The sequence below is a fragment of the Arachis hypogaea genome, chromosome 2 (assembly GCF_003086295.3).
Source record: "Arachis hypogaea cultivar Tifrunner chromosome 2, arahy.Tifrunner.gnm2.J5K5, whole genome shotgun sequence".
Taxonomy (NCBI): Eukaryota; Viridiplantae; Streptophyta; class Magnoliopsida; order Fabales; family Fabaceae; genus Arachis; species Arachis hypogaea.
The window spans coordinates 13,252,844-13,265,236 of record NC_092037.1 but is presented as its reverse complement, the minus strand read 5'-3'; the positions used below and the strand labels follow the sequence as shown (position 1 = coordinate 13,265,236).

The following is a 12,393-nucleotide window of genomic DNA, read 5'->3' as shown; positions in this document are numbered from 1 at the left end:
TGTGAAAGGGAGGAATAAGGAATCATTCACAATAAGTTAATATGATCAGAAGCACAAAAACAAAAATGCTTACCTTCCATAGAGGATACCTTACGAACTATCTCCCAGGATTTGTTAAAGTTCCAGATTGTAGCAACACCAGACCCTATCCATAAAAGCATCTCCCAGACAAAGTCTTCTCTTCACCCCTCTTGGAAGACGAAGTCCCTTCTTCGCTGATGCTTCCATTCGAAGAACATTGGTTACCTCTGCTTCTCCTAGACATTCTAGGGTTTTGAAATTGAAATTGGGGAAACAGTTGAGGATAAATTAGGGAAATGGGTGACGTTATAACGGTATATTTATGCTTGGACATGTTAGACTGTTGATTCAAAGCCAGGTAAGCAGTTAACGTGCCATGTTGGCTTTTAACTTAACGGAGCTAACGTTTTAATGATGTTCGGGTACTATCGACAGACGGATCTAGTCTTTCATGGGTAAAAAGTCACTTTTCTTCTTCTATGAATATTTTTGTCAGCATTCGTAAAGTTCATGGGTACAAATGGTAGTTTTTCCAAAAAATAATTAACATTTACTTTATATTTTCGATAAATATTTTTTATAATGACTTTAATAAGTACCATAACTAAGATATTACAAGAATGAATTGAAAAAACATGCATCTCGAAAATGAATGTATCCATGATACTGAGAATGATGCTCATTTAATGCCTGCGCTAGAGGCCTCATATAAGAAGTAATATATAGTAGTGTTGAAAAATGCCAACAAGGGAGAGAGAAAGAAAATGTGTGGGGACACAAAGTCCAACCGAAAATTGAGTGATAAAAGTAAAACCCACCTGGTCAGTCACCCCTATCTGAAGCCCAAAACCCTAACTTCCTCCTCAACGGTTCTGCCGCAGTGCCGCCGCCTTCCGTGGCTTTCTCCTTCCCCCTTTCCGAACCCAAGCCCTCTCTTGTTGGCTGTAGCTCGGCAGGTCGTCCCCAGCGTCCCTGACTTCTCTGTTCGAGGCTTGGAGCAGCTCGCCGTCGTGTTGCCACTCGCCGTCCGTCTCTCCGTCGAAGGTTAGTGGCACTGCTTTCATGGTACTTGCTTGCAACCAACTCCTATATATGTATTGTGCACTAGGCATTCTCTTTGGTACATTGTTTTATTTGTGATATATATATGCTTTGGATTTGTTTTTTAGGCGGATTCCTATACATCCAAATGGGAATAAAGTAAACTGCTTGTCAATCTATTTGTCTTTTGGTGATAATGCTAATTTTCCTGCTGGTTGGAGCAAAATTTGCGAATCGATTAATGGAAAGGAAATCATTATTCAAATTTTGTGTTGCTACTCATTGATTTTGTGCTGCTGCTGTGTTTTTAATTTCTGAAAGTTTTGTGAAATCTGGTTGCTGCTAAACATGGAAATCTAATAATTAATGAAAATTTTGTGTTTCTGCTCATTGATTTTGTACTGCTGCTGTTTTTTCAATTTCTAAAATTTCTGTTGAAATTTTCTTGCTGTTGCAAAAAATAGAAATCAAATCATTATTGAAATTTTTTATTTTTGTTTATCTGTATTGATTTCAGGTTTAGTGTGGTTACTTTATGCTATGTTTAGTCTCTTGTTAATGGTGTTTTTGATTGGGTTTATCCTTTGAGAGCTGCTGTTAGTGTGGTCTGCAACAAGGTCTTGCGGATTTTGATGATTGATAAATCTTTATGTTGGCATTTAATATTTGATTTTCTTTTTACTATTTAACTTGAGTTTGTATTTTGATAAGATCATATGGATTTGGCTGAGGACATTTTATGTAGTGTTTTAAATTTGGAAAATATTTTAATATTTATATTAGACTATAATTATATTTTAGGATGTTTATTTATAATTTATTTATTATTTTATTCTAAAATGGTTCTTTCGGTTGAACCACCGGTTAGACCGGTTGGACCAATGAATCAGTAACTAGAGCGGTTTGATGATTGGTCCGGTTTTCAGAACGTTGGATTTTTGTGGTTGATTGTTACTGTTTTAATACTTGATTATTGCTGTTTTAAGGTAGGTTTAATACTTGATTGATGCTGTTTTAATGTAGGTCTAATATTTGATTGTTATTCTTATTTAATTGTTTTAATGTAGGTTTAATGCTAATTGAAATTTTCCTATTAGGTAGTTTACATATTGATTGTTGTTATGTATTTTCTATTAATTTAGGTTTAACACTTTTTAATTGATTATTTTATATTTTTTATACACATGGGACCTATTCAACCAATGATTTATCGGTTGAATTAGTAAACTAGTGAACTAGTAACCTGAACGGTTCGATCACCAGTTCGGTTTTGACAATTCACCCGGTTGTAAATTTCCCTTTTTATACCCATTTGCAACATTTAACGCTAATAATTATTTTCACTTGTTGTATATCCTTCTTTATCAGAATACAGTTCCTGTCAACTGTAGCTGCTTTACATAAGCACAAATATTGTGAGTCAGTATACTGCAAAATTATTTGGGAAGATATAGCTATTGAATGCTGATATAGCCTTACTTAGAAACTATTGCTTTTGCATAATTGTTGTAATTTCAAATCAGAGTTTGAATTTTTAGGTTTATCAATCATTGGAACCTGAAAATGTCACTTCTTATCCCCTCATCCTCTGCAGTCCCTTTACAATTTTCTCAATGGAAGACTTGTAATGTAAACTCCCAGCATAAAATTGCATATGTTTCCTTCACCCCTTTTTGGAATAAACTGGTTTCAAATAGTAAAACCAGACATTTATATACAAACTGTAGAATTGAACCAAATGTGCTGCATAAGTATACTGCTAAATGCAAGGGACTTGATGATTTTGAGTCATTTATTGATGAGTCTATGGATTGGGATGATGATGATGATGAAGTTGAATCTACTGGGTCACCATGGGAAGGTGCTGTTATATATAAGAGAAACGCATCAATTTCACATGTGGAGTACTGCACTACCTTGGAGAGTTTAGGTCTAGGAAATCTTTCCACAGATTTATCGAAAAATAGGGCTTCTGTCATGGGATTGCGGGTCACAAAAGCCGTGAAGGACTATCCTAATGGAACTCCTGTTCAGATCTCAATAGATGTGATTAGGAAGAAGAAAAAATTGAGGCTTGATGGGATCATAAAAACTGTCATTGGTCTTCTTTGCAGTAGGTACTACCCTTGTGACTTTGCTCATTAACATGTCTGAAATTTTTTTTGCATTCATTATGCTGTGGTTTAATCTGTGCTTTTATATAGTGAAGTTATAACAACATAGTAATTGTTATCCTGATCATGGTTTATAAATTGTTTAACTCCATCTAAGTATGCCATAGAAGATGAACCTGTTGAGACAATTTTGCTTAAACAAAGTAATTTATTGCTATGTGCAGCTGGCCGAGCTGGTTTGCATAAGATTTGCAGGCCAGTAAGTTTAATCAGCTGCTAGATTCAAAGAGGGCGCTGTTACCAGCTCTTTACTGCTAAAGTTTGCGTGGTACAAGATAGATTGCTCCCTACATTTTAAAAGGAAAAAGAGGGAATAATGGCAACATAAGTATCTTATTTATTTATTTTTAAGGGATGTCATAAGTGTATCTTTATATATTATTCTGTTTGTTTTATAAAGATTTAAGTGTGGGAGGTAACCACAGAATGAATAGCACAGAAGTTGGTGTATCCTCTCCGCTCCACTATTTCATTGATTGAGCTAACCACTGAAGTAGAACAGGTTCTAGGTGACTACTAAGGTAGTAGAATTTTTTTGCAAGCATTAATAATATAATATCATCGTAGCTAGTAGTAAAATACAATGGTTATTGGTTTTCTTTCCACTTATGGCTAACCATCTTTCCCCTCATCAATAACAGAACAGAACAAATATGATTGGTGTGTTTTGTGAAAAGTATATTTTTTTTAATCCCCTACTAAGCATTCCTTTATCCATCTCAGTTGTTTTTGTTGTTCTTTTCAATTTAACAACTTTGTTTCAATATCATTCTCTGTTGAAGGTGTGGCATGCCATCTGCTGAGTGTATATTCTCCGAGTTCTCTCTTTTACTCACTGAAGAACCCATTGAAGAACCAGAGACTATTGATCTGGGTGTTATTTATGGGGAAGACATATATACAGCCTTTGGAAACAGTGGTGAGGATGTCGATGAGGACAATGATGCCCTAATCAATTTGGACGATAGGCTGCATTTTCCCCTGGAAGACAAAGAAATCGACATTTCAAAGAACATAAGAGACATGGTGCATCTTGAGATTACCATGAATTCAGTTTGTGATCCTGGGTGCAAAGGCATTTGCATGAAATGTGGCCAAAACTTAAACACCGACGATTGTAATTGTAACCAGGAGGAAGTGAAAGATAAAAAAGGCTTTGGCCCTCTTGGAAATTTAAAAGAGCAGATGCAGTTGTAACATATATACAGGTTCATTAGGCTGAACCATGTAATAATATTTTTCAAATAGATATTAATGTGCTAGTCGGTAGTAGGTACAGTGGTACACAACGATAAAAGAGTAATGAATTTAATTCTTATACAGGCCAAACTTAATTCTCACACAATATTCGACATTATTCTAAGCATTTTTCTTTTATATTGGGTTGATAGTAACATTTTTTTAGATTGTGAATTGTTGGAGAGCTTTGTTTTGAAAAGATTAAAAAAATTTGAAATATATAAATTGGACCTTCCATTTTAGTTTTTTTTTTTTTTTGGTCAGTGGATTAAACAACTCTCAATTTTAAATACTCCAATGGATTGGATAATTTCCAATTTTAAGTATACACTTTCCATTTTAGTTCAAACACCAAAAATTACAATGTTGGATATATCATTCATTTCACTTCTACGGTGAAAAAAATTAGCCTATTGTTGGAATAGAAAATCTAAGGCATCGTCAATAATAATCCATGACCTACACCTTGCCCTTTAAATAACAAAGATGATTAAGATGGATGTCGGGATATATATCATAAATATATTGTGGGCTATTATGTTTTTGACGGGTGTCTTGCAATTCCTTTCTCTTTGTTGGTGCCCGAATTAAAAACCTCGGAGAATCTTATCACCCAAATATATACGAATTTCGAATACGTAAAATATTACTAATATGTTCATATATAATTTTTTTTTTCAATTGAAAGAGTAGCAAAACATAATTTTGTTACGTCAAATCCTAAAAAACTCCTTCGTTATCTGATATTTTGTTTCGGCATCACACCAGGAAAAAGGCTCGCGAGATGATTTGTGAACTCGTGATCATAGACGATGTAGAATTCTTGTTCCACGGCCTACCCACCCTTTTGCAGCACAACATAGTTGAAATTAATACATAACACATAAATACATAATCAATTTCGCTAGGTAGACAACAGGAGTTGTGAACAATGTGAACAACAGGTTGCATCTGCAGGCCCAATAACACTTTTACTTATGAACTTTGTTAGGTAGACAATAATTTTTATGAACAATAGACTCTAAAATTGGTCAATAAAGTAAAAACACATTACACCCCTAAATTACCCACCTAAATTTTAATATTAGGATAACCATCCGTACATCTAGTGAATTAAACATGTGATATATCTATTGTTCATATTGTTTAGTATTTTCATTGTCTACCTATACTTTTCCTTTACTTATTTTCACCTTTACCTATCATAAATCCTAGTTTCACCACAACCATTCCACCGCCGCAGTCTCTTGTGACGACGCTCATCGCCGCCTCCCCTGTGGCGTTGCTCATTGTCGCCGGCACAAAGCTTCTTAGCGTCACATTTGCTCGCCGCACCACAACGAAGCCACCTTCTCCTTTTCTGTTCCGTCACTGTCCCGACACATCTTTGCCCAGCATCCTCCCCAACGCCACGTCCCTGCCCAGCGTGGTCGCTGCCGCAGCCTCGAACCAGCGCTGATCATCCATCCTGCCGCACGTCTTCAATGGCCAAATCCGACTTGGTTCGTCACTGCACCACCACCATTCCCACCATGAGTCCTTTGTGTTTTTATCGCATTCGTGCATGTTTTTTTTTCAAACCATATATTGGAGGGAGAAGAAATTGAGGGTTTCTTTGAGTGGTGTTTAATAACGAACATCCACATCTTAGTGAAAAGAACCATTTGCATACATAGTAAAATGAACATCCTGCGGAGTATATGCTTGCAAAATCAAGCAAATCAAGTAAAATATCAATGATATACCCAAATAAACATTCTGTTTTGTCGATTTTTAGTAAATCGATGGTGGTTCGATATCTAGTGGTTTGGGAGCGAAACCTACTCCTTTTTGTAGGTACCAATTTTCTAAAAGTGCATCAAAGTATCTTCGATTAGACGAGTATTGAGAGTAAAGATAAATTAAAATTTGTAGAACAATAAAAGAAACGAAAAGATGAAGTTTTCAAAAAAGAAGATGTACTGAAATCATAAAGAATTGCGTTTGAAATTAAAAGAAAGCAATAAAATGCCTTCGATTGAGTCAAAGATCTTTGACTTAATAAAAAATGCAGAAATGTAAATTGGACATTGAAGATAAAGAGTATTTGAAAGATAAATTTGCTTGAAAAATAAAGTTTAGAAGAAGATAAATTAAAAGAATGAAAATATGGAAGGAACCCTACAGAAAAAAGTTACTCGATCGCAGACTCAAGAATTCTCTAGGATGTGAGTGTGCTTGAGTGTTTTTCTAAGTTAAAGTTCCAACCCTTATTCCCTAAAACTTTCTAGTATTTATAATCTACTTTTGTAACTGACAATTAATTATAGAACCATAGACTTGAATGCACACTCCTTGATAACCGTTCTCGCTCTTTTGCCTATAAATGTTACCCATGATTCCCTCGTGTGATGAAAGCCTTTAACTTCTCCACTATCATAATTGTTCGATCCACTTATTCGAATATCTTGTTCGATTACCGATCTCGAATATCTGTACGTGTACCCTTTCGACAACTACTTATATTTTCGACTGTTTCTTTGCTTCGAATCAACGCACCTTAATCGAAAATATTTTTCGATTAACACATTTATTTTAGAATGAAAAGAACTATCTGCATATACAGTAAAATGAACATCCGACTTAGTTGATAAGAAACAAGTAACGAGACAATAGCTGCGGGGGGCGGGATTGCGATATAGCAGCGGCAGTGGCACAGAATTGCGAGAGAGGGATTGCGGTAAAAATAAAAAACATATATTCAAAATTATGATTAAACATAATTAATTCAAAATTTGATTTTTAAATTAAAATTAATTTTTCTTTTATTATGATTAAACCTAATTAATTCAAAATTTAATTTTTAAAATTAAAATTAATTTTTTCTATTTTAACTTATTGTTTACGTTGTTAAGAAAAAGTGTTGTTCTACTATACTTTTTCATACATGTAAAATCTCAAAAATTAATAAATAATTTAATGTAACACCCTACCACACAGAACTTTACGCCTAGGTCGTAAATCAAAGGTGGTGAGGTGTCACGACCTTTAAAAACAAAATTACAGCCATAGATATATATGAAGAATAGTTTAACTAAGAGCCTTGAAAAAAAAGGTGAACAAAGCAAGACTGAAAATGCGTCACACTTGAAATGCGTTAAGATGGAAGGCTTATACAGAAAATGTAAGACCCGGTTAATTAACGGCTAATTAACCCATAAATGAGAATTTATTCTAGAAAGCCAAAAATGTGATTTTTATAGCTAAATGTGATAGAGGAGGTTGAGACGAGAATTTCGGTATCAATTTTGTAGAATTCGGACTAGATTGGACCGAACGGGCCAAATCGGGCCAACTGGACCCAAAGTGGGCCCTTGACCCAACTAAACTAAATCAAAACCTTAGTTTTCAGCACTCTCTCTCCTCATTTGTTACACACATACGCTGAAATGGAGTGAGGGAGGAGAAGAATACTCTCTCAAACTTCTATCTCTCACTTGATCTTCAAACCACCATAACTTTTGATCTAGAGCTCCGATTGCCGCACCGTTTGCGGCCACGCGTTCACCGTGGAGAGCTCTACAAAACTCATACAATTAATCTTGAGGTAAGTCACGTTTTGCTTTTCGAATTTCTAGCCTTGATTTCGAGTTTCATGAGCAAAAATGTTGAGATTTTGGGCTCTTTGATGTTATAGGACCCAACTCTCTTGAAGAAGAAGGTTAATCTTGTCTCCTTGGATCTTGTGTGTGGTAAGATTCTCAACCCTAGTGTATTTTGTGGTTCTATGATGTTTGGATTTTGAGATGTTGTGTATGGGTATGATGGTTGTGGCTTAGGTTGTATATATGTGGATGTTGAAGCTTGATTGGTGATATTGAAAAGCTTGAAAAGGGCTTTGGTGGTGAAAAATCTATTCTTGGAGGTGTTGAGGCCTTGAGAGCTTGTGGATAAGTGATTTGGAAGTGCTCCGGTTGAGCTTGGGAAATCGGCTAAGGTATGGTCTCGGTTTCCCGTATCTAATATGTAATGTGGTAGGAAATACTTAGGCTAGAGGCCCTAAGATAGGCATTGAATTGTTGATGTTGTTGAATGGTTGATATATATGATGTGGTCATATATGTGATGATGATTATTGATGCCTTGATGGTATGATGTCTGAGAAATATACATGTTATGCTATATGTTTGATGATCGATTAAGGTTGGATTGTGAGTAAAACCATGTTGGTGGTGAGTATGATATTGATTATGTACAATGATGGTTGATTGAAAATGGTGTTGTTGGAAATTGGCATGAGAAAGAGTATATGATATGTCAATGTGTTTGAATTTGAGCCACTTGGGTGAAGTGGGTTAAAATGATGGGATAGTGATTTTGTGATTTGTGATAAAGTGTCAATGTGTGAGTTGAGGAGGCTTGATGTTAACTTTAACATATTTTGATTGATTTCAAAGAAAAGGGATGAAATTGGCATGTGTTGATTGATTTTGAAAAGACTTGAAAATGGCTTATTTTGAAAATGGCACTTGGTGGTTTTGTATGAAAAACATAGTTTTTGCGCATAGTTTGACGGGACATAACTTGGACTACAGATCTCTGTTTTGTGCCAAATCTGTTTAGAAATGAAATTGGATCCGGGATGTCCATGCCGTTCGAAGAACGGGTGAAAAAGATTTAAAATGAGGAAGTTATGTCCGTCGGAAGATTGGGGGTTGAATTTGTGAATTCTGCAGCTTTTAACTTAAGCATAAGACTCTGTATGGTACGGTGTTACATTATGGTATCAGAGAAGTTCGTTCCTGTAGAGCCTGAGGGACGGACTGACTATGCTTCTGTGCATTCTCTGTATGTGTGTTATGTGCTATTAATATATCTGCTTGATATAATTGGCATAAATGTTCATGAGCATGCATTGGGACTTTAATGCACTAGACTTCTGATAGTGAGACTGATCAACTTAATATCGATTGTTTGGTGTGTATAGGGACCAGATGGCGCCTCGTGGACACAGTAGAGGCCGTGGTAGAGGTCATACTAATGTTCATGCGCCGGGGAATAACCTTAATGACCCGGTGAACTTTATGACTGCGTTGGAGAACATGGCTGCTGCTATGCAAGCCATTGCTGAGGCTCTTGGTCAACAGATGAACAACCATGGTAATGATGGAGGTGGAGTTTAGGGCCCGATGACACTGGCAAACTTTTTGAAGGTTAATCCACCTAAGTTCAAGGGAACTGCTAGCCCGACTGAGGCTGATACATGGTTTCAGGCTATAGAGCGAGCACTGCAAGCACAAGTGGTACCTGAAGGACAGCGTGTCGAGTTCGCTACCTATATGCTCATTGGTGAAGCGTTGCATTGGTGGCAAGGTATCCGACGTCTTCTGCAGCAGGGTGATGACTATATCACCTGGAATGTCTTCCAAGAGGAGTTCTATAAGAAGTACTTTCCGACTTCTGCTAGGACGGCCAAGGAGCTTGAATTGCTACAGCTGAAGCAGGGTACTATGTCCGTATCTGAGTATACTGACAAGTTTGAGGAGCTGTTCAGATTCTCTCGTATGTGCCAAGGGACTCCGGTGGAATATGAGGAATGGAAGTGTGTTAAGTATGAAGGAGGACTCCAGAGTGATATCTTCAGTTCAGTAGGACCAATGAAGATTAGGACTTTCTCCGAATTGGTGAACAAGTGTAGGGTTGCTGAAGAGTGTGTGAAAAGGGCAACCGTTGAGAAAGTGAGTCACAAAGGATCATTCCCACAGAACCGAGGGAAGAGCTTTGCACCTAGAGGTCCGTCTTTCAAGAGGGGAAGCTCTTTCAGGAGGCCCAACAACAACAACTCCCAAGGAAAGAAGTTGGGAAGCAGCCTCAGAATGATCAAGCTTGTACTAGATGTGGGAGTCACCATCCGGGAGCACCATGCAAGGCCGGATGGGGTTTGTGCTACAATTGTAGAAAGGCAGGGCATAAAGCCGCCAGTTGTCCGGAGAAGCAGAAACAAGGTGCTGGGAAGGCACAACAGACTGGTCGGGTGTTCACCACCTCAGCTATAGGTGCCGAGGGATCTGAGACACTTATTCGAGGTAACTATGAAATGGCTGGTCGAACTTTAAATGCTTTATTTGATTCGGGAGCATCACATTCATTCATTGCATTTGAGAAAGCCCATGAGTTAGGATTGAAGATCGTAACCTTAGGTTATGACCTAAAAGTATATAATGCTACCCATGAAGCCATGGTGACTAGGCTAGGATGCCCGGAAGTTTCCTTTAGGTTCAAGCAGCGTGATTTTGTTCATAATTTAGTTTGCTTGCCGATGATCGGTCTTGATCTTATCTTGGGATTGGATTGGTTATCTAAGAACCATGTTTTGCTTAATTGTTCTACAAAGTCGGTGTACTTTATGCCGGAAGATACAGAAGGGCCGGTCGTGGTGAATAATTATTACTTGAATTCGATGATGGTGAATTGTTCTGGAATCGAGTGTCAGGGTATCCTGTTGTTAACCGCGGGCGTTTCGGGTGATGATCAAAGGTTTGAACAGATTCCGGTTGTGTGTGAGTTTCCGGAAGTGTTTCCCGATGATATTGATGAGTTTCCACCTAACTGAGAGGTTGAGTTTGCTATTGAGTTAGTACCCGGGGCGGGACCAATCTCAAGTGCTCCTTATAGGATGTCACTGTTAGAGATGAACGAGCTAAAGTCTCAGTTAGAGGATTTGCTGGGTAAGAATTTTATACGACCAAGTGTCTCTCCGTGGGGTGCGCCAGTGCTACTGGTAAAGAAGAAAGATGGGAGTATGCGGCTCTGTGTGGATTATAGGCAGCTGAACAAGGTTACAATAAAGAATAAGTACCCATTGCCAAGAATTGATGATCTCATGGATCAGTTACAAGGAGCTGGAGTTTTCTCTAAGATCGATTTGTGATCCGGTTATCACCAGATAAGGGTGAGGGGTGAGGATATCCCTAAGACCGCTTTCAGGACTCGTTATGGTCATTACGAGTATACTGTAATGTCCTTTGGGTTGACGAACGCTCCTGCGGTATTCATGGATTACATGAACAGAGTTTTCCGTCCGTTTCTGGATAAATTTGTTGTTGTCTTCATTGACGACATACTGATTTACTCCAAGACTGAAGAAGAGCATGCGGAACACTTGAGGACCGTGTTGCGGATTTTAAAGGAGAAGAAACTTTATGCAAAACTGTCTAAGTGTGAGTTTTGGAAGAGTGAGGTGAAGTTTTTGGGTCACGTGGTGAGTAAGAAGGGAATAGCCGTAGATCCAACTAAGGTGGAGGCTGTGATGGGTTGGAAGCAACCAACCACCGTAACGGAGATAAGGAGTTTTCTGGGTTTAGCTGGCTATTACCAAAGGTTTATCAAGGGCTTTTCACAGATAGCTTTGCCAATGACAAAATTAACCCTAAAAAACACTCCGTTTGTTTGGACTCCTGAGTGCGAGGAGAGTTTTCAGACATTGAAGAAAAAGTTGACCACTGCACCTGTGTTAGTGTTACCTGAGCCGAACGAGCCTTTTGAGGTGTACTGTGATGCCTCATTGAAGGGTCTAGGGTGCGTGCTGATGCAGCACCATAATGTGGTGGCGTATGCCTCACGACAGTTGAGACCTCACGAAGTTAGTTACCCTACGCACGATTTGGAACTCGCTACGGTTGTGTTTGCCTTGAAGGTGTGGAGGCATTATCTCTATGGGGTTAAGTTCCAAGTTTTCTCTGATCATAAGAGCTTGAAGTACCTTTTTGATCAGAAAGAGCTTAACATGAGGCAGAAGAGGTTGATGGAATTATTGAAGGACTACGACTTTGAGTTGAATTACCATCCGGGAAAGGCAAATGTAGTGGCGGATGCGTTAAGTCGGAAGTCATTATATGCGGCTTGGATGATGCTTCAAGAGGAGAAGTTGCTCAAGGGA

The 12,393-nt window shown here is 37.9% G+C and overlaps 1 protein-coding gene across 7 annotated transcripts; it reads left to right on the top strand.

The window, feature by feature from the left end:
- Positions 1 to 665: 665 nt before the first annotated feature.
- Positions 666 to 4,565, top strand: LOC112737981 (large ribosomal RNA subunit accumulation protein YCED homolog 1, chloroplastic). Of its 7 annotated transcripts, XM_025788212.3 has the most exons (4): positions 770 to 1,065; positions 2,431 to 2,477; positions 2,601 to 3,179; positions 4,019 to 4,565. In XM_025788212.3, exons 3-4 carry the CDS (start codon positions 2,626 to 2,628, stop codon positions 4,431 to 4,433), a joined length of 969 nt encoding a protein of 322 aa, XP_025643997.1. In that variant the 5' UTR covers positions 770 to 1,065; positions 2,431 to 2,477; positions 2,601 to 2,625; the 3' UTR covers positions 4,434 to 4,565. The 7 variants fall into 7 exon arrangements, with proteins under 7 accessions (XP_025643974.1, XP_072071361.1, XP_025643982.1 ...); XM_025788189.3 differs by having other exon boundaries at positions 666 to 1,065; positions 2,431 to 3,179; XM_025788197.3 differs by lacking the exon at positions 2,431 to 2,477 and having other exon boundaries at positions 732 to 1,065.
- Positions 4,566 to 12,393: the final 7,828 nt, after the last annotated feature.

Excerpts from the sequence above, each read along its gene's own strand:
- LOC112737981 (XM_025788189.3), top strand. The coding sequence starts at position 2,626 with ATGTCACTTCTTATCCCCTCATCCTCTGCAGTCCCTTTACAATTTTCT. Across the intron at positions 3,180-4,018 it reads ATTGGTCTTCTTTGCAGTAG|GTGTGGCATGCCATCTGCTG; the intron begins GTACTACCCTTG and ends TCTCTGTTGAAG.